The sequence below is a fragment of the Crocodylus porosus genome, unplaced genomic scaffold, assembly GCF_001723895.1.
Source record: "Crocodylus porosus isolate Cpor-Errol unplaced genomic scaffold, CroPor_comp1, whole genome shotgun sequence".
Lineage (NCBI taxonomy): Eukaryota > Metazoa > Chordata > Crocodylia > Crocodylidae > Crocodylus > Crocodylus porosus.
In genome coordinates, this window is record NW_017728907.1 from 27266886 (window position 1) to 27289538 (window position 22653).

Here is a 22653-nt window from a genome sequence, read left to right on the forward strand (position 1 = left end):
AATGTTGTAGCAGAATGAAGTGATTTTTTCCAGTTTACCCACCTGTAAAACTCAGTAAAATATTAACTTATTTCCTAAGTGTATTAAAGTGTGCTTAACTAATTAATCAATGTTTGGAAAGATTCAAGTTCATTGTCTACAGACCCTCATACAAAGTAGGAGTTTCATTTATGTAAGTACTTTTATTCCTGTAATACCACTTTGTGACAACCTACTAGCTGTCTTTTCTGACATTTGCAAAGAATGACAACCCAATTGGTTGTCATTTGCTTAATGACTTTTGCCTAATGACAATGATTTGCCTAATGACTTCACTATTAAAATTATTGAACTCAGCAAGTCTATTTTTAATGTGCTTAATAAAGTAGGTTCTAGGAAGAAATATAAAAATATTTTATACTTAGTTTCAGTTTTTAGCTAGGAAATGCTTAATTTGCATTTTCAAGTTTTATAGATTGTAAGGCTGGAAGGGACCTCGGAAGATCATCAGGTCCAGCCCCCACCTGCACTAGGCAGGAAATATAACTGGGGGTTAGATGACCCCAGCAAGATGACCATCCAGTCTTCTCTTGAAGATTTCCAGGGTAGGTGACTGCAGCACCTCTGGAGTCTGGACACCCTAACTGTGAAGAAGTTTTCCCTAATGTTGAGTCAGAAATGGTCTTTCAGGTATCTGTGGCCATTACTCCTATTTTTCCCCAAGGGTGCTCTGGTGAACAGTTGTTTGCTGACCTACTGATGTATTCCCCTGATGTAGCAGTAAGGTGCTGCCAAGTCTCATCTCAGCCTTCTCTTTTTTTTTTTAGGCTCGTCCTTCAGCCTTTCCTCATATGGCTTGCTGTGCAAGTCTCTGATCATATGGGTGGCTCTTCTCTGGACTCTCCCAAGCTTTTTCATGTTCTTGTTAAGGTGTGGTGCCCAGAACTGGATGCAGTATTCCAGCTCTGGTCTCACCAATGCCAAATAAAGTGGAAGAATCACATCCTTGATTTTGCTGGAGATACATTGATTGATGCAGAGTATTATTTTTCCCTGCTGGCTACAGCGTCACACTGCCATCTCATATTCATACTGTGGTCTATTATTACCCCTAGGTCCCTTTCATTCATGGTGTTAGTCAATTTGGCACTGCCAAACCTGTAGGTGTGTAGGGGATTGTTCATCCCCAGGTGGAGCACCTTACATTTCTCAATGCTGAACTTTGTCTGGTTCCGATCCACCCAACTTGCTAGCCTATCTAGGTCCACCTGTATGTGCAGCCTATCCTCAAGTGTGACCATGCTTCCCCATAACTTGGTGTCATCTAAGAACTTGACCAGTGAGCTCTTCATCCCCACATCCAAATCAATGATAAAGATGTTGAAAAGCAGTGGACCAAGCAGAGCCCCTGAGGGACACCACTGGCCACTTCTCGCCAGGATGACACAAATCCGTTCATTAGAACTCTCTGGGTCCTGCCCCACAGCCAGCTTCCTACCCACCTAACTGTCACACAGTCAAGCCTGCAATCCTCTAATTTTCTCAGGAGAACATCATGGGATACCAAATCAAAGGCCTTTTGGTAGTTAATGTATACAATGTCAACCTCCTCTCTCTTATCCAGGTGGCGAGTTACCTGGCCCTAGAAGGAGATGAGGTTGATAAGACAAGACCTGCCCATGACAAAGCCATGCTGGCTGTCGTTCAGAATCCTACCTTCTGCAAGCTTATCACACTTAGACTCCTTAATGATTTTTTTCCAGGATTTTCCCTGGGATAGAAGTTAGGTTAATTTTCTTACAGTTACCTAGGTCCTCTTTCCTCCCCTTCTTGTAGATGGGCACAACATTGGCCCTCTTCCAGTCCTCAGAGATCTCTCCAGAGCGCCACGAGTTTTGGAAAAGTTTTGCCAGAGGTTCCACAATTACTTCAGTCAGCTCCTTCAGCACTCTCTGATGAAGTCCATCTGAGCCTGCTAACTTATATATGTCTATTTTTTTAAATTGATCATGCACCAGTTCTGCAGCAATAGTAGGAAGGCATTCCTACTATGCCCATTCTGTACCCTACCTGGCATGATTTTCTCCTTGGCCTGGTGAAATACTGAAGCAAAGTAGTCATTCAGGAGTTCAGCTTTCTCCTGAAAACAGTTTGATAACATTGATATTTTTTTCCCTTCTTTTCCATTTTAAATATGTCAGACACAATTTTCTTATCATTTGCAACTTACATATGACAGCAAATACATGAGGATATCCTAATACAGATTTTTTTGGGTAAAAAATACAGATACCACAAAACTTCTGAAATGAAGGAAAAAATATTACTTACTTTTTGTGACCCCCGCATGAAGAAGCCACTATTGATAAATGCACATGCCTTGACTAGATGAATTAGTGCCACCTGCCTTAAGAATTTGCAACATATTTTTCAGATTAACAGTTCAGACAAGGCAGGTGTTCAGTTCCTTTCAAGTTATCCATTTGGCCTGCCTTCATCCCAATCACCTTTTCTCTTTTGCTTTTTTTTTTCCCTTTTGCCATCCTCTGTTTCTCTTAACATTATGAAAGTGTATTGTATATTGTAATTTAACCTGAAAACATAACAGTTTTATTTTATTCTTGAGAATAATTTGGGTTTGATCACAAATTATTTGTATACAAAGCTCACCAATTCCAGTGTAATGACATCTTTATTGACTTGAATGGCACTTTAAGGATAAGGTCCTAAATGAAAATCCAAACCATCCCAGATTTATATTATATTTTAGAAACCTTGCACTAACAAATTAAGATGGTTTAATTTATACAGTGCCTAGTGTTATCACAACCAGTATAATAAATGCAACATGAAGCATTCCTGATGTTAGTATATAGCAGGGGAAGTACTTTCAAAACAGACTGTAAAGGAATGTGTGGCTAAAATAGAGTAGCACCTACTCTATCCTGAAGGAATCCTTATGCTAGTATTATTAGTAACACCTTTTTAAGATCATGCAAACAGCTAGGCTTTTAAAAAGTTTGAAAATCCAGAATGTGAAAAGTCAAAAAACTCAAAGTTATAAATATCAGCCTAATGCCAGATTCTATATATTGTATATACTATTGTTTGCCTTAATATCCAATGACAATATGGTAAGATTTACATTTAACAAAGAAGAAAAGGTACAAAATATTAAAAGCATGCAGAGTAGCTGAATTAATGTTGCAAGAGCCCAGGGTCCTTAACTGTATAACTTATCATTATAAGACTTCATAATTTTTGACATTTATAAATGATAAAGCTTTATACAGTTTATAACTTTATATAATTTAAAATAATTATATACAATTATAACTGGTTGTTCCTCTTTTAGCTAAGTCCAGGAGCCAGGCTTCCCCTTTTCTTACCTTAAACTAAACAGAATAACAAAACATCAACAAAATTCCCCTCTACCTCATCTATCCAAGGTAAGGGCTTCACCACAGTACTGCACTGTTGCCTTTCTTCTCATTTCCCTCCTCCCCAACATTACTCTCTGGGAACTTTTAACTTGCTCTAGGGCCAGGCAATCATCCTTATCAGCTGCTTCAGTGCTCTTAGGCAGGCAGGCAGGCTATGACCCTCTAACATCCTGCAGTTGGGCTGCAGCCCCTGAGCCATGCACCTTGTTACATACCCCCCCAAGAATGGAGCCCATGATACACTCTTCCATGTTTTAATTCCCCTCCCTTTCTTCCCCACCTTCCCTTGGAAGAAGAACTTTGCATTTGCATGCAAATCAAAAGGCTGCAGGAACAAATACTATCTTGTCAAACTGGGGTTGGCCTTCCGCATAGCATTAAGCCCCGCTAAAGGGGCATATGCGGTCAGTGACCAAAAGAATTCAGGCCCCTAGAAGGTAATAATAGAGGGCCTAAACTGCCCAAGTAATTGCTAGAGAATCCTTTTCTATCATATTATATTTTTGCTCCCAGGGAGGTGCTTCCTGCTGAGATACAGGGTGGGGTGTTCTCCATCTTTAAACTCCTGGCAGAAAACAGCCCCCCAAGCCTTACTGCAATGCATCCATCTATAATATGAATTCCCTTTTTATGTTCAGGCTGCATAGGACCAACACACTACCAAGTAGCCATTTTACTATACCAAATGCTACCTCACACTTAGGTGACAGCTGCATCCTTTGATGTGATCCCTTCAGTTAGTGGGGTCATGATAGCAGCAAATTGTGGAATGAATCACCAGTAGTAGCTTGTTAACCCTAAAAATATTTTTACCTATTTAGTTACTGACATGAGATTCCATCAGGGCCTTTACTTTGTCTATTATAGACCTGATCTTGCCATTGTTCGGTATATATCCTAGATATCTAGTGTCCATGCATCCCAGGTGATATTTAGTAGGGGTTGCCCTGAAGTCAATTGCTTGTCTTGACCATGCATTTTTCTCACCCGCTAGAGCTGTTCCACCCACCTGTTGGTAAATATCACTACATTGTTCAGACAGGCAGCCACATCTACCTGGTGTGGGTGAAATATGTTATCTACTAGATTGGAAGGTTACAGGGGCCCTGTGGAGACCAAAAATTAGAGTTCAGAAGTGGTAGAGTCCCCTGGGTGTTGCAAAGACTGTGTTTTCTTGGAACACTGGATCCAGAGATATTTGCCAATACCCTTTTGTTAAATCCAGGATGCTTATGTAATTTGCATGGCCTATTCTTTCCACCAGTTAATCTATTCTGGGCATAGGATATGCATCACACTTCAAAACTTCATTGACTTTATGGAAATCGATAGAAAACTGGACAGTGTTGCTAGGCTTTGGCACCAAAAAAATTGGGAAACTCCATTCACTAGCAGATTCCTCAATAACCCCTAGGACCAGCTTCTTCTTAACATCTTGTTTTACCATTTCCCTCAGCTGTGCTGGAATTCTTGAGTAACCCTTCTGAATTGCAAAGCCTGGCTTGAATATTATCTGGTGTTCAATCAGCATAGTTGGGGTCAAAGTCTCCCTCAGGATGAAGCCAGCCATAGGATCTGGTGAGGGATCTAGAATACCCAGAACAGCTCCAAGCAAACATGTACAGACCATACAGGCTTCTCAGGCCCTCCAGGACTTTAGCAGGTTGATGTGATGCATCTGTGAACCCCGCCATTTGCCTACTAGGCAGACTTCATAATTTAACTTGTCTACTTTCTGCAGGACCTCAAAAGGGCATTGCCACTTAGTCAGCAACTTACTCTTGGAGGAGGGGAGAAATAGTAACACTCTATCCCCTGGCTGATAAATGTGGATAAATTGCGGAGTTAAACTTAGAATGCCTGCATTCTCCACCATGTATAGTGTGTTGTTCCTCTTTTTGTCCAGCCCAGGAGCAAGCCTTCTTCCTTTCCCTTATCTGAAAGTCTCCAAGTTAAATAAACTGTCCAAAATGTTTTAAGGATGTGGACAGGCTTAAACAGTTTAAAGTGTGTAAGCCACAATAAAGACTTAGAAGGATTAAGCAAATTAGATTTCCTTAATAGTTTAAAGTAATTTAAAGAACTTCAAACCCTTTAAGCAGCTACTGCTGTTTAAGACTCCTAAAGATATAGAAACGTTTATAAATTATTTAGCAGCTGTAGTTTTGATTGCTTGAGCATAAAATATTTCAGAGCACTTCAATATGGGAAACCATTCTGACTTTGAAGCTCTCACACTGAAGCACCCTTGTGCCCCAGCCAGCTGTGTCAGCACCAGTATGAGCTCTGCTGCTCCCAAAAAGGCTTTGCAGAAGGATAGTACTTCATTTACAAGTACTGAACTGCTGTGGAGTTCATTAGTTTCCTGCAGTTTAATAGGGCTGCACAGGTAGATGTTGAGATGTTTACTGTGGAGTTAATTAGTCTACTCCACCTTAAGCATCTCATGTAGATGTACCCACTGAGATCTCCAAAGCAAAGTAGGTTTGAATCTTCTATTTTTAGTGCTAGTTTAGTTGTCTTATTGGAAAATGTAGTTATTTAGAAAAATATCTAAAGCAATTTTACTCTACTTAAAAAAAACCCCTAAATATTATTTTTAAGATTAAAATGTCATCTGAAAAAAGAATTAGAGGAAGTTAAAACAGACCCAAGCAAAGATCAGAATGGAAGTTGAAACACAACTTAAGCTACAGTACATGCTATCCTGTTACAGTTATTTCCAGTGACATTTAACCTATTTGTTTCTTGCAGTTTAAAGAAACATTATCATATGTACTGGGGAAAACATGGCAACACTGGAAATCAGTTCACAGTGGTATCACTGAATGTGGGGTGAATGATTTATTGGAATGTAAATTTATGTGCTCAAGCAGCAAGATGGTTCTCATACACGTGGGAAGGCTATTGATTAAGAATGAAGCATGAGAGCCAGTCAACTATTTTCATCTTTTACCTCCTCAGTTGGCTAACTGAGAGAAAGAGCAGCCCTTCTGTCAGGCACATGTGCACATGCACACTCAAACATTTTCAGGCACAAGGAAGGCCTGTTGGAATAGCCCTATCATATCTGCACCATCCTCATTCCATCTGCTGAAGTGTCTATCCTCAGCTGGTCTAACCAAATTTCCCAACAGCTGAAAAGAAGTGGGGGAAGGTGAGATATATTAATTTCACTGGAACAGGTCAACTGTGGGCATAGACCTGTAGAAAGATGGCATGAATTAATTCCTGAGTCATCTTCATTATACACAGTGAAATAACTTGTTGAAATTCCAAAGATTAACATGTAGTACCTTTTGCTACAATTAGATCTGGACAGGTTACAGGGGTGGGAGGATGAGAATAGGATGGGATTCAATACTGACAAGTGGAAAGTATTGCACGTGGGGAGGAAGAATCAGCAGCATACCTATAGGCTGGGGAACTCCCTTCTCATCAGCACAGAGGCAGAAAAGGATCCTGGAGTCATTATTGATTCCAACATGACCATGGGCAGCCAATGTGAGGACACAGTCAGGAAAGCTAGCCGTACCTGGTCAGGCATCCACAAATGCATCACGAGCAGGACCAAGGAGGTTATCCCCCTCTATGCCACATACATCAGGCCGCAGTTGGAGTACTGCATCCAGTTCTGGGCACTGCACTTCAGGAGGGATGTGGACAGCATGGAGAGGGTCCAGAGGAGGGCCACTCGCAAGATCAGGGGCAGCAGGGCAGGCCCTACAAGAAGAGGCCACGGGACCCAAACCTGTTTAGCCTCCACAAGAGAAGGCTGAGCAGGGATCTGGTGGCCATCTACAAACTGGCCAAGGGGGACCAGCAGGCTATGGGAGAATCCCTGTTCCACCAAGCAGCACCAGGAGTAACTAGGAATAACAGCCACAAGTTGACTGAGAGTAGGTTCAGGCTAGACATCAGGAAGCACTACTTCACAGTCAGGGTGGCTCAGATCCAGAAACAACTTCCAAGGGAAGTGGTGCTCACTCCTACCCTGGGGATCTTCAAAAGGAGGCTAGATAATCACTTAGCTGGGGTAATTTGACCCCAGCATTCTTTCCTGGCCATGGCAGGGGGTCAGACTTGATGATCTGCTTAGGTCCCTTCCGACCCTACCAACTATGAAACTATGAAGTCCCAAGTTAACACATCTCAAAACCCTTCTTGGAATGAATTACAATATTCCTTGTTGTTTTCCACACTGACGATGATCAAATATTACTTTGGCGAGTTTCTTTTACACGAAACAAAAGATTAATGTAACCAATGACAAATAATTAGAACCTATACATGGACAATTATAAATTTCTTATAATTTTCTGTATATAGAATTGAATTATTGGTGGATTATCTTAGATTTTCCTCCATTACTGTAGCAGGGAAAGCAGCAGTGGGGTAGGTGGCTTGACCCCCTCCCCTTGTTCTCCCAGCCTGCGCAAACATTATTTGTACCCCCTGCTGCCTGCACCCTCCAACACCTGTCCCCTTGGTGTGTGCACCCCCCTGTCCCTTGCCCTCCCCCCAGTGTCTGCAGTCTTTGGAATCTTCCTTCCTGCCTCCTCTCCTTCCTCCCTCCAGTGCCTCTCCACCAGCTTCCCATTTTCCTGCTGCTTGTCTTTTTGATGTCTGACCTTCTGTCTCCTGTACCTCCCCCACACCTGCCCAGGACTTGTCTCTCCTGCCACTAGCCCCCTTCTGCCATTTGCCCACTTCCCCCTATGCCCCCCCCACATTGCTGCTGACTTTATGTGGTGGCTCTGGCTCCAGCTCTTGCCTTTGCTAGGCAGCAGTAGATCCAGCTCTGGCTCCAGGTTTGATACTGGCTCCTGGCCAGGTCAAGGCCAGAGCCAGATCTGGGGCCAGAACCACAGCAGCTGGCCTGCTGTGTGCAGTCTCCCCTGCACTATTGTCTTCCCCCTCTACTATGTGGTCACTCCTGTGCTCCCTCCTGCATTGTATGCTTCCCCTCATAGGCTTTTATGGTACTGTACAGACTCTTCTGTGCTCCCCCGCCAGGCACTCCCTCCACTGTTTCACAAGCCAGGTTGAACCACCCTGGCTACAGTCAAGTGACTGCAGACGTGGCAGCAGGTTTGGCCCCAGCCCTGGTATTTGAATCCAAGACAAGGCTTCCTCTGCCCCGCCCCCCCTCCCAGTTTTCAATGGGGAAAAATACATCATCTTAGATTTGAGTAAATACAGGATCTTAGGCACAGTTTGGGATTTCCTGTAGTGGAAGAAAGAATCCCCTTATTGTATTTGAGTGGCTTTTAATAACATTAGCAACATACTTTGGCTCTAACCATGAAGTTTGTAGGGAATTTAATCCAAGTGAGGCCACATTGTGTCAACTGGGGCTCCCCATTGTGGGACTGGAATTTTACATAGCATTTGTTTTTAGGCCTAACAATCATAGAATCATAGAAAATTAGGGTAGGAAGGGACTGCAGCAGGTCATCTAGTCCAACCCCTTCTCAAAGCAGGACCATCCCCAACTTGATCATTCCAGCCAGGGTTTTGTCAAGTTGGGCCTTAAAAACCTCCAAGGATAGAGAGTCCCCCACTTCTCTAGGTAATTGATTCCAGTGCTTCGCTACCTCCTAGTGAGAGTTTTTCCTAATATCCAACTTAAACTTCCCTTGCTGCAACTTGAGACCATTGCTCTTTGTTCTGTCATCTGCCACCACTGAGAACAGTCTAGCTCCATCCTGTTTAGAGCCACCTTTCAGGTAGTTAAAGACTATGTCACAGGGAGGAATCAAGGGACAGACCGCGAGGGGCCAGGGGGGAACCCTGGGGTCCAGAACATGCTGGGGAAGGCGAGAGAAGAGAAAAGAAAACAGAAAATCCCTTACTTGTAGCTGGAGCTGCGGCAAAACCGGAAATGGCAGTGGGACCCGCATGGCTCATTAGCTGCATTTTTTTAAAGCTGCAGCCAGCTGATGATAGGAGCAGCGGGAGCCGGATAGGGGATATAAAAGGAGCCATGGGTGAGGGAGTGGGAGAAGAGACCCGGAAGGTCGTCAGCAGGGAATGCATTCCTAGAACCCCTACTGGGGGTAAGAGGCAGTCCTGCCTCTCACTGGGCTGAAGAGCTCTTTGAAGTCCATGGCGGGGAAGATGCCAGCGACTGCATAGAGAGAGAAGAGGAGGATGCATGTCACATGGACAGAGGATTCAGATGGGAAGATCAAAAGGAGCAGGAGGGGAGAGGCAACTAGAGTTACCTCCAAAGAGCTAGGGAGATCAGCAGAGCTAGAGATGTCACACCAGGTGGGACTGGTGCTGCCTCAGGAAGGCTCAAGGAGAGACCCCAGGTGGGGAATGAAGAGCCTAAGCAGTGGGAGGGGCTGCAGAAGACAGGCTCCAGCTGCATAAAGCTGCCCAGTGGGGGACGTGGGGAAGACGTGACTAGAGGGACCACCAAGTGTCCAGCAAACCCACAGGCTGAGCGAAGAATGGAGGGGAGAACCCAGTGCGTACCCAGTGCAGGGCCAGTTAGGAGCTTTAGGGGCCTGGGCCTATTGGTGTAGAGTGGGCTGGGAGGTCAGGGATTAAGAGGCCAGTTGGGCCCATCCTATGTAGCCCGTGAGCCTCTCTGGTATTGATACTGGTTTTTTTTGTTGTCTCTTTCTGTTTCCCACTTTTGGAGGGTGTAGCAGGGTGCCTGCTACTAGATAATGGTGTGTAGCAGGGCACTAAGGAGCCTGCTACTGATAATGGTGATATAGGCTTAGCTGCCACTCAATAGGGCAGCACAGCTGTGAGTTGCCAAAGCAACTAATTGGGTCAGCTGACCGCCGGGGGCAGGGCCTGGCCTTCATAAACAGAGAAGGCAGAGGCCAGAGCCAGTTCCCCTGCTAGCAGCTGAAGAGTAGGAGGGAGCTCTGTTACAGCAAGCAGAGCTGAACATAAGAGAGAAGCCTGATGGCTGGGGAGCATCTGTTTGACAGTTCTGGGTGGAGGAAACCCTGATAAGGATACGCGTAAAAGGGAGCCAGGTTGGCTTGGGAGTTGTGTTTGTGTTGTAACCCAGGAGGGGGAGATTTTGGTTTTGGTTATTGTCACAACCGGAGGACTGGGCGAGGCTGTAGGGTTGGAGGAGGCCTCAAGGGATCTCCCCAATAGAAGGGAGGTTTCTAGTGTTGCAGAGGGTGCTGCGTTTTGGGGTGTCCTGACCCCAGCCCATTGGGCGACTTCAGGAGGAGCTAGTGGGGTATCCCGCCCCCAGCCCAGCATGGGTGATATCGGGACGAGCCCCAATTGGGAACCCCAATTGGGAAGAGCCCCAGTTGGGCGTAGGCCTGAGAAGGTGGGTCTGGGGGCCAGGTAAGGCTAAGTCCGCCTGAGCCCCAATTCTGGGAAGCCCGAGTCAGGCATAGAAGGCCCCAGTGCGGGCGGGCCCCAGTGCGGGCGAGCATGGGGGGGCGCGAGCAAGGCCCCAGTGCGGGCAACCGCAGGAAGTGCGACCAAGGCCCCGGTGAGGGCAAGAAGCGCGTGAGCGCGGGAAGCGTGAGTGAAGCCCCAATGAGGGCAGGACCGTGAGAAGTGCGGGAGACAAGGCCCGAGTGTGCATGAGATCGCGGGAAGTGCGAGGCACAGACCTGAGTGTGGGTGACCGTGGGACGTATGGGAGGCAGGCCCGAGTCAGGCACTGTCTGTAATTGAGAAGCCCTGAGAGGGGAGCAAGCCCATTGAGGCATAGAGACCGCGGGAGGCGTGAGGCACAGGCCTAAGTGTGGGTGACCACGGGACGTATGGGAGGCAGGCCCGGGTCGGACACTGCCTGTAATTGAGTAGCCCCAAGAGGGAAGTAAGCCCATTGAGAAACCCGGGGAGGGCAAAAGGGCTCAGTCTGAGAGAGACCCCAGGAAAGGGTGCGTATATTGAGCAGGCCTGGGAGAGGGGGTGAGCATATCGGGTAGGCCCCGAGAGAGGACCAGCACAGGGAATAGAACAGAACCCTGGTATAGCAAGACCGGCCCCATGCCAAGAAGTGCAGGAAGGCAGCCTCCCATTAATAATAATAAGATCAAAGACATGGCCGGCGAGATAGAGGGTGCATTCATGACCCAGGTTGGCACGGTAGGCAAGGGCGCTAAGGGAGGTCACGGCACCCCTAGGGACTGTCCTGCCACAGAGGGGTTGTGAGGTACAGCATAGGGAGCCCCAGTGTTGGCTCAATCAAAAGGGGGTGTGGTCCCAAGGGAATCTAGGCAGTCACGAGACCCAGTAGGTAGAGTACAGATTGGGTCCAGGTGGCCCATAGTACGTCTCTATAGGAGAACATGGGGCACCAACAGTTGGAGGTCTGGCCAAAAGACATCAGCAACTAGTAGAGGCTGAGTATCAGGGCGAGGTATAGGAGAGGTGGAGCCTTGTGGAAGATTGCCGCTCAGAGGTCCCAGATGCTCGAGAACCCCAGTAGTCGGACCCCGCCACTGGAGTAAGATACAAAGTTGTGGCAGGTGAGATTGGGGAAGAGACTACCCAGGGGAGGGACATCTGCTCAGCAGGACTACAGGGACAGATCGACAGGCAACCCTGTACATCCAAAGCTGCATGGCACGTGACCGGATGGTCAAAGCCCGACGGGTGCAGACTACTATCAAATCCCCCTCAGTCTTCTCTTCTGCAAACTAGATAAGCCCAGTTCCCGCTGCCTCTCCTCATAAGTCATGCCACAGCCCCCTAACCATTTTTGCTGCCCTCCACTGGACTTTCCCAAACTTGTCTATATCCTTTCTATAGTTGCAGGGCCCAAAACTGGGCACATTACTTGAGATGTGGCCTCACCAGTACAGATATAGAAGAGAATAATATAATATAGAAGAGATATAGAATAATCACTTCCCTCAATCTGCTGGCCACACTCCTACTAATGCATCCCAGTATACTGTTAGCCTTCTTCTCAACAAGGGCACACTGTTGGTTTATATCCATCTTATTGTGTACTGTAACTGCTAGGTCCTTTTCTGCAGATCTTCTGGCTAGCCAGTGGTCCCAAGCCTGTAGCAATGCATGGGATTGTTCATTCCTAAGTGCAGGACTTTGCACTTGTCCTTGTTGAACCTCAAGAGATTTCTTTTGACCCAATCTTCCAATTTCTCCAGGTCACTTTGAATCCTAGCCCTACCCTCCAGTGTTTCTACTGGACACCCCAGCTTGATGTCATCCATGAATTTGCTTAGGGTACAATTCATCCCATCTTCCAAATCATTAATGAAGATATTGAACAAAACCAGCCACAGGACCAACATCCAGGGCACTCCTGGATACCAGCTGCCATTGATCACTACCCTCTGAGCCTGCTGCTCCAGCCAGCTTTCTATCCACCTTATAATCTATTCATCCAACCCATACTTCCTTAGCTTGTTTGCAAGAATAATGTGAGAGACTGTATCAAAATCCTTGCTAAAGTCAAATTATATCATGTCTACTGCATTCCCCACATCCACAGAGTCTGTCATCTCATCATAGGAAGCAATTCAGTTTGTCCAACATGACTAGCCCTTGGTAAATTTGTGTTGACTGTTCCTGACCACTTCCTTCTCCTCCAAATACTTAGAAATGGATTCCTTGAGTCTCTGCTCCATGATTTTTCCAGGGACTGAGGTAAGGTTGACTGGCCTGTAGTTCCCTGAATCCTCCTTCCCTTTCTTAAAGATGGGCACTATGCTTGCCCTTCTTCAACTGTTCAGTACCTCTCCTGATTGCCACGAAAGATAATGGCCAGCAGTGCTGCAGTCATACCAGCCAACTACCTCAACACCCTCTGCTGCATTGTGTCTGGCCCCATGGACACGTATACATCCAGCTTTTCTAAATAGTCCCTAAGCTGTTCTTTCATCACTGAAGGCTGTCCACCTTCTCCCGAAACTGTGCTGCCTGGTACAGTAGTTTGGGAGCTCACCTTGTCTGTGAAGACTGAGGTAAAAAAGGCATTGAGTAATTCAGGAATTTCCTCATCATCTCTCACTAGGTTGCCTACTCCATTCGGTAAGGGACTTTCCCTGACCTTCCTCTTGCTGCTAACATAGTTGTAGAATCCTTCTTGTTACCCTTCACGTCTCTTGCTAGCTGCAACTCCAGTTGTGCTTTGTCCTTCCTGATTTCAGACTTGCATGCCCAACTAATAATTTTATACTGCTCCAAAGTCATCGGTCCAAGCTTACACTTTTTGTAAGCTGCTTTTTTGTGTTTAAGATCACTGAAGGGTTCTCTGCTAAGCCAGACTGGTTGCCTGCCTTATTTGCTATTCTTCTTGCACATAGGGTTTGTGTGTTCCTGTGCCCTCAGTAAGATTTCTTTAAAATACAGCCAGCCCTCCTGGAATCCTTGCCCCCTCAGACTGGCTTACCAGGGAATCCTGCCCATCAGTTCCCTGAGGGAGTCAGTCTGCTTTTCTGAAGTTCAGGGTCTGTGTTCTGCTGGTCTTCTTTCTTCCTTTCATCAGGATCCTGAACTCGATTATCTCATGGTCACTGCTGCCCAAGTTGCCATCCACTGCTACATCCCCTACCTATTCTTTCCTGTTTGTGAGCAGCAGGTCTAGAAAAGCATGGTCCCTGATTGGTCTGTCCAATACTGGTACCAGGGAGTTGTCTCCAGCACTCTCCAAAAACTTTCTGTATTGCCTGTGCACTTCTGTATTGCCCTCCCAGTAAATATCATGGTGGTTTAAGTCCCCCATGAGAGAGAGGGCCTGTAATTGGGAGACTTTCACTAGTTGTCTGAAGGAACTCTCATCTACCTCATCCTTCTAGTCTGGTGGTCTATAGAAGACACCCACTATGACATCACCCTTGTTGCTCTCCACTGTAACCTTAAACCTGATATCCAGTTGAAGTCGGTAGGAGATTAAGTTTAGTGGGAACAGAATTTAGGATACTCCTCAATCCCTTATTTATCAATTATATCCTATACAACATAGCTGTCTCTATAACTAGTATAGTTAATTATAAGTGTGTCATTAGAACAGTAGAAGAGAGTGGTTTTCAACCTGTGGTCTGTAGATTTCTAGGGAGTCTGCAGACTATGTCTACAGGGTCTGTGAAAGAAAACTATGATCAATCATATGTGAATACCCACACTTACAACTCAAAGGGGTCTGCACTTCCATGATCTGCAAGTGAAAAAAGGTTGAAAACCACTGTTATAGAACAATAATAATATAAAGTAGAATATAATTTCATTCATAAAAGTAGTAATTTGCCATAATAACATAATACTTATAAAATGTTATATGCCAGAACTTTTCACTTTTTATCTGTAATTGTGGCTATTCCAGCTTTGGCTATAAGAAAGCCACGTTTTTTCTATTATTGCCCCCAATCAAAACAAACACAAAAACCCACCAACAGGTCCAATAGCCATAACTAGTCATATTTTTGTATAATTCTTATTGATATATTTGTTAAATTGTTGCTTCACTGTTTTTCAATAGCCTGTGTTAAACAAAAGTTTTTAGAGAAATAATTGTATTTATTTTTATTGGAATGTTTTACTTATAAACAAGAATATTTTAGTTTTTTAAATTAAGTGTATATGTGGATGCTTCTTCAAATGCCATGCTTAACTTGCATGCCTTTGGTATGCATGTTTAATTTCTAAAATCTTTAGTGAAACAAGATTTCACAGTATATTCAAATCTTTAAATAGTCCACAACTTAATTTCTTGTAGGTTTTCTTGCCAATTGAGTCTATTTTTTAGCCTTACAATGATGATGCTTCAGAGGTTAAACCCCAAAATAAGTAAAAGAGATCACAGAGAAGATCTTAGCTCATAATTTTGATGCCCTGCTATTACGTACAATGGCTGTTTTCTAATTGCTATATAAACATTTAACTTTGATGAAAAAGATTGGTTTCCAAATGACATATGCTCAGACTATGACTTATGTTCATTCTACCCTATCAGGTGGGGGGTTTTTTCTGTGTACAAAAACATGGAAGAGAAAAACAGGCTTTATTTATAATGTTCCATTCATAAGAGGCAAAAATACTCATGCGCTTGCATGTTCCTTTCTATCCTTAACTATGAGATTATATGTTAGCTGAGGAACCAGATACTCTATTCATTCATCTAACTTTAGCTAACTCTTAAATCTTTAAGAGTGAGTCTCTTCATCTAATATCTTAGAGGTATCATCATTTTCAGAGGATTTTTTTTATTTTATACAATTTATTCCATACCATTAAATGAGAAGCATTTTATAGTATGACTTAATTATATTTGCTGTGTTTTGTACCTGCTTCTTTTTTAGTTCAAACTACCAACACAATAGTGGTATACTCTTGATGTTTGTTGTGCCTCTGGCTGTAATTGAAAAAATATATTTTGCTTTTTAATTCAGTAAATAATATTTTTTTATTTCATACCAATTCTAACAAGTGCCAAATTTAGCAAATATCCAGAGAATCAAGTGTGAACCAGCTAAGCCTAAATTGCCAAGATTTTTTTAATGACTTTATAAACTTTGCATCCTTATGCATAAATTAATTAAGCCAGACATGGAATATGCCAGATATATTTGTTCTAGTTCCCTAGCCTGAAAACTTGGAAGATACGTGAGAGATCCTTACCTAAATGCCTACTTTTGAATTAATTACCACACATTTTAAATTTAGGGTACATATGGAATGAGGAAGTAGAGTTCACATCTGGATTTGGGTTCAGATTCTATAGCACTGAAATAAGGCAGTTGTTCATACATTTTTTACTGGTGGGTAGTGAGGGGGAAGCAAACTTCCAGAAATTTCAAAAGAACTGCAGGTAACACATTTCTTTCCTCTGTGTCCACGGCTCCACAACCTGAATAATTATATAGACTCACTCACATTGGCTAAGTACAGACAATCAAAAACCCAAGGCTGTATTAATTCAGTCTTCACAGGTTAGTCTAAACTGCATGGATTAAACCTATAAGCAATTGAAGAGACATTCATTTTTGATTCTGGAAATGCAGCCACATGCCTGCAATGGTCCAAGCCAGAATCTGGGGGGACTAAAGCACATCTTCTTTCTTGGCTGGAGCAGATAGCTTGGACCGAGGCTAGCCCACCCACACTGTGGGGGTGGTGGTTTGCAGGGAAGATGCAAAGCATCCTGGGATGTGGGGGGACTGTGAGTGAACTTGGATCTGGAGAGGATTTGGGACAGAAGTTCAATAAGTCAGATACTATATCCATCTAGGTTCATCTTAAAATGGTTTCAGGCATTTTGAAAGCAGTTTGCGTGCACTGTATTTCTGTTGTGTTACAGATTTGAACTGGTTTATAATCATTTGTACTGGTTTATGTGTAATTTCTGTCCCTAGCCATTGAGGCAGTTATGGATTCTCCCGCATGAGTTAGAGTTCTCAAGGAAGGGAAAAGGGGTATTGTCCTTATTTCACCCTTCATTTCACCTCATCTCCTCACATTGTGGTGATCCACAGATCACATATTCTACATGGGAGTCACTATCCCACAAGTGTCCACAGTAGTATCTGAAAAATGGCTGCATGAATGATCTCTACTCTTGATTCCAGACTGGAGAGTTTTCTACCAATCGATTGCCATATGGATTTCTTGACACAGTTTACTTAATTGGTCTTTGGACACTGGGCAAGAATTTGTTCAGGGTGTTTTTCAGTAAAAGGAGTGTCAGAATAACCGCTTAATACTTTGGAGCACTTTTTCCATCATATGCATCCATCTTCTGCGATTTCCTCACTTAAGCAATATATCTCCTCTTTATTCTCTGAGTTGTCAAAGTTAAAACAATGATTGACTTCTGGCCTGTACTTCAATGAGAAATTGTCCAGGAAAAAAATAAAATAAAGTGGCTTGAAGTTTCTATTACATATAGATAGGCATCTGCTTTGCTTTTCTTAAAATAAGTTACTCATGAAGTTGTCTCATAAATAATGTCTGCACAATTTGTCACATGCAAGTTTATTGCTCAATTCATCTGCATTCCTTTGAACAAGGCTTAATAGAGGACATCTACCCCAATTAAGCTTTGTGCTAAGGGAAGAAGTAATTTATGGAATATAATGCGACTTCTCTGCATGCCACCCTTACTATGTATAGTAGGATACTTTCTTCAATTTTTAGAAAAGGAACAACAGAAAAGTAATGTATATGGAACTGCTTTTAAGCTGTTTTATGCACACATAAATATTCAATGCCTTAATGATTTAAGCTTCTGTGATGATTTAAGGTGTCAAGACATTTGGGAAGAAAAATGAAAACTGGAAGACTAAGAAGCCTGTACAGTTTGGAAAAAAAAAGAACTTTAATAAATAAATAAATAACATAGCTATTTGGACAGAAAAAAATCCAAGATTTAGAAAACTTCAATCTCTCCATTACTAGAAAAACATAAATGTCCAAGAAATAGTTACATCTTTGTAACTCTGTCGGTTTCTTCTTAGGTGCAAGCTTCCCTGAAGATTTTTCAATATTATTGACCGTGAAACCTAAGAAGGGGATCCAATCCTTCCTTTTATCTATCTACAATGAACAGGGTATTCAGCAAGTAGGTGTGGAAGTTGGTAGATCCCCTGTCTTCCTGTATGAAGATCAACATGGGAAACCTACCCCAGAAGATTATCCTCTTTTTAGGACAGTCAACATTGCAGATGGCAAGTAAGTCTAAAATAAACTGTATTTGATATGAAATGTAATAACTGCAAGGGAGCTACTGGACTGACTGTTATCCAGTTGTATATTGCATTTATTATAAACATGTGCAACACTTCTTTTTCTTAATATATGTGTGTGAGGTTTTTAAGTCTAATCAGTCTTATGTGCCTGAGGCTAGCTCGACAGTTTGCTTTCACAATTAGAACAACTTATTTCCAGACAAAGGAAACAAAACATTTAAATCCTGGCTAAGCAGCACTGGTTAGCGGTCAGATTCCATTAACTTCATGGCATTCCTTCTAATATTTAAAAGCCTTTTGTAACCACAGTACAAACTGTCTCCCTGCTTTGGACACCCTTTGTGCCTACAAATGCCAGCTGAAGTCATTTGTTTCTAGACGTCATCTTGCATCTCACTAGTTCCACGTATTTTCTGTGACATTCCTTGCTCATAGCAATCAGATATGTGGTCATATGTTCACTGTCTCATATAGTATCCATTGCTTACAGTTGTTTAGCTGGTCATTAGAAATGTTCTTATTAAACTGGTCCATGTCTTTTATCATGACAATAAATTAATAGCATAAATGACAGCTAGGAAAACCCTGCAAAATATTGATAAATAGCTTTAATAAAAATATGTCAGTTTAACACTATTTACAACTTTTTTTATGCATTTTTGTGAAGGTTTTAGAAACAAATCTTTTTGAAAGAATACTTGCAGAAAAAAGTGCCCATGTTACTGTGTATATGTGCATTTGCAAAACTCTAAATGCTGAAAATGCTTGTGCATTCATCTTTTAAAACATTTTGTAAGGTTTGCAATTAGTTCAAATAGGCAGGAAAAATGATATTGTATTACATAGATACCTAATCACAGAGCACACAGACCAAATTGCAAATAGCAAAACCTTGACCAGAGTGAATTGTTCATAACCAACCCATACAAAAGATTCATCAAATAATTTTAATGACTAACAAATTAATAAAAATTGAAGTCTGTCCACAGAACCTCCATAAATAATAAGACAAGGAAGTTAATTATTCTAATAAAATATAGTAAAGAGTTCATTTATCTCTGTTGTGTATGCATTGAATAAAGTTCTTATATTAGCAAAACATTCAGAGAAAGATAACTTGATCTGAAGCCTATTAAAGTCAATTGGAGTCTTTCCACTGACTTCATTGAGCTTTGGATCTAGCTCTAATGTATGGACTTAAAACAGCACATACATCTCTAAGTATCACATAAGATATCTGAGAGAGTGTGAAGGAATATTTCCTATTTCTTAATGTCTCTTATAAAGCAAAATGTTACATATACAGGTTTCCCTCGACTTATTCTCCACAGGTGTTCCTGGAAAATGGTGCATAACTCGAAGTCCCATATAGGGAACCCACTTTACAATGTAACAAATAGGGATATGTTCCAAGATCTTGACTGTACTGACCCCCAGACCCATTTCTACCATTTTTACAAGACAGTTTTGGTACTCACCAACAGCAAATGGTACTCACAAGCACAGGGTTGTGGTGAATGTTACCATAATGGGGATGGCAACTATAGAAACACGTGTCACAGACAATGAGCGAGGAGCACAGATCCATACAGAATATTTTGGTTTGTGCCACTCCCACAATCCACCATACAAAGCAGCTGACTGCAGGCTTCCACCACACTGATCACATAACAGTGAATTTACCTCGCATATAACGAATTTTAGGGTATAAAAAGTGTCATTGCATAAGAGCGATTTCACACTTACAGAACCCACATAAAGTGAGGGAAACCCGTATAGAACTCTTAAGGGGGAAAAAATCTTAAATTGCTTCAGTGCATAATTTTAGTATGATGAATTGTGCTAACATGTTGTAGGTATTGTGGATTGAATTTAACAAAAATACTACATTTGTAATTTTTAAAAAGCTGGGGTTTTGTTGCTTTTCAGTAAATGTAGGTATTGGATTATTTGCATGACAAAATTGAGGTATCACCGTACTTATTAAAAATCTGTATTTTATACGTGACTTCTGCTGGAAGGCTTTGTCCATCAAAACACTTAAGGACTTCTTTGCAGCTAATTCTATTAGTTGCAGGTGTGACACATTCTCACTGACGTTTATTGGACTATTTTTACTGATTCCAGTGGGAACTGGATTGGATCATAGGAACTTAAAGTACATGCTTAATTGTTTTATTGGATCAGGAGTAAATGCATCTCCATTCAGGCATATGTAAACACATTTTATTTTATTTTAAGATAAAATTTCATTTTTATTTTGTATGCTAGCTATAGAAAAACTTCTTGAAAGTACTTCCTATGGAAACGTTAGTCCTTAAAAGGGAGGGTAAATTATGAAAAAAGGAAAGTCATAGTTCAGTATGCATTTTTTAATTGGATGACAGTTTCACATGCACTTTTCTTGATACAGTGGTTTGGTTGTTTTTAAGGGGTTTACGGAAGTGTTGTTTTCCTTTGCTAGGTGGCATCGGGTAGCAATCAGTGTAGAGAAGAAAACTGTTACTATGATTGTTGACTGTAAAAAGAAAACCACAAAACCACTTGAGAGAAGTGACCAAGCAACTGTTGACACCAATGGCATTGCCGTCTTTGGAACCAGAATTCTTGATGAAGAAGTTTTTGAGGTAAACCATTATTGTTAAATCATTTGATGATGAGTAGGGCTAAAACAACAAATGTTCAAACAGAAAATTCATCAAGCAAAGCTGGTGCATTCAATGCTTCCCTCTTAAAGGACCTGTTACTCTATGTCCCACTATCAGTTGGTTGGGAACTAGTTATCTAGACAACTTGAAAGAAATGTATAGTTTGGAGAGCAGAATGTTGTTTTTTTAACTTCCTTAACATATCATTGACTCTGGAAAGAGCTCTTATTTTCTTTTGCTGCCCAGCATAAGGATACCTGAAATGTATAGGAGAGCTAATGTAGATGTGATGGGACAGTCTGAGATGGAAGCATTTTATCCTCCTCTAAGTGAATGATCTATGCTAAATATGAATCGTTACTTGCACACCCGACTTCCTTCCTTCCTTCCTTGAGGGCTATGAAAAGTTCTCTGCATACTGTGGATCACTATTTGTATGGAACAATACTTTGGCAAAAGAGAAGTATGCATTTGTTTCCATTGTTTATGGGAAGGGAAGGAGGGGATTGTAGAGAGGGTGAAATGCACCTGTGTGAGGAAAAAAAATGCAACACAATAATTAGGACCCTCTAGGAAACATTTCTACAGAAGATTATTTTAACAGGCTTAGAAGAAATGATGTCCCTAAATCTCTGTGCTTGGTTTTATTTTATAATTCTATTATCTGCCAGACTAAACTGTCAGATATTAAAAGATGGAGGATGAGAAGAGAGGAACAGATAACTCCTTTCACAAACAAGGGTTGATTAGCATAGCACAGATAGATGCTAAGCCTGACTTCAAGAAACAGGTTCACCTGAAAAGCTAGAGCTGGTAGAGGGAAGGTGGGGAGTCAGTGGAGCACTTTGATACTGCTTTGATGAATGCCTTTGGATTTCAGACTCCACAAGAATTGAAGTGTTCTGGGGCAGGGTTAGTGGGTCATATGTTTAGCATTTACAACTGCTCTATCTGTAGTTCCCATGTACCTGTATCCCTCTAGATTACTTATTGTTTTGCCAAGAATAATCTGCTTGCATAGCTGTGTTGCGGTTGTGAAAGCACTTTTGGTTTCTGTTGCAAGTAGTCCTTTTTTGGTTTAATTGCCTTCAGTTTTTGAAATCCAAAGCCCAGAATTTGTCTCCATGAGAATAAATTTTCAAGTTATATGTAATACTAAGGTGTGAAAGGAATTCAGCAAAATAAAAAGGTATATATCAAGGCTGTTCAACTGGCAGGCCATAGGCCACATTTGTCCTATAAGGGATTGAAGTGTAGCACGTAGGCTCTTGCCCAGCCACTATTCCTTCAATTGCTCCTGCTGCTGTAGTGGCCGGGGTCTCTGTGGCAGGACAGCATGGGGCCATTGAGCTTGCTGCTCACAAAGAGCACTAGCAGGTGGGCTTGTTTTGCCCATGTGGCAGTGACAGGGGAGAGGGCTCAACTGGATCACACGGCAGTGAGGGTCTCACACTGCATACACAGAGCAGAGCTCAGGGAGCCCATATGGTATGCAACTTATGCAATAAGTAGCCTGGGGCTCATGACTGTTTTGAGGTTAGACAGCTCTGGTATTTACTATGAAAGATAAATTCATACTATCTTATTTTGATTTTATAAGTTAAATAATGCAATAGCTATTAGCATAATCTGTCATGAACATTTTGCCATGAAGTCCGTGCTTCATTGATGGGTTTGTATTGTGTAATCCTTATTTTAATTCTTAAACTTTCTTGATACAGTAATGGACTGGTTAGTGTTATGAAGCCTCAAAAGAATCTATCAACTGTCTCACACAGTTGTCTTAATACAAATACAGTGGTTGCTGCTACACTGTTGTATATGTTTTATGTTTGTTTAATACTTATGTCAAAGCAGAAAGCAGTCAAGGACCTATCATCTTCGGAACTGTTTTGTAATAATAATACCATCTTTAATATATGTTAAAATTAA

General features: G+C 42.2%; 1 protein-coding gene across 2 annotated transcripts in view; it reads left to right on the forward strand.

The window, feature by feature from the left end:
- The window catches only part of COL11A1 (collagen type XI alpha 1 chain), a 255815-nt gene that overhangs the window by 21112 nt on the left and 212050 nt on the right, over positions 1-22653 (forward strand). For both annotated transcript variants that reach the window (XM_019531004.1, XM_019531003.1), the window contains exons 3-4: positions 17843-18056; positions 20538-20700. In XM_019531004.1, coding sequence (XP_019386549.1) covers positions 17843-18056; positions 20538-20700 — 377 coding nt within the window. The remainder of the gene's footprint in view (positions 1-17842; positions 18057-20537; positions 20701-22653) is intronic.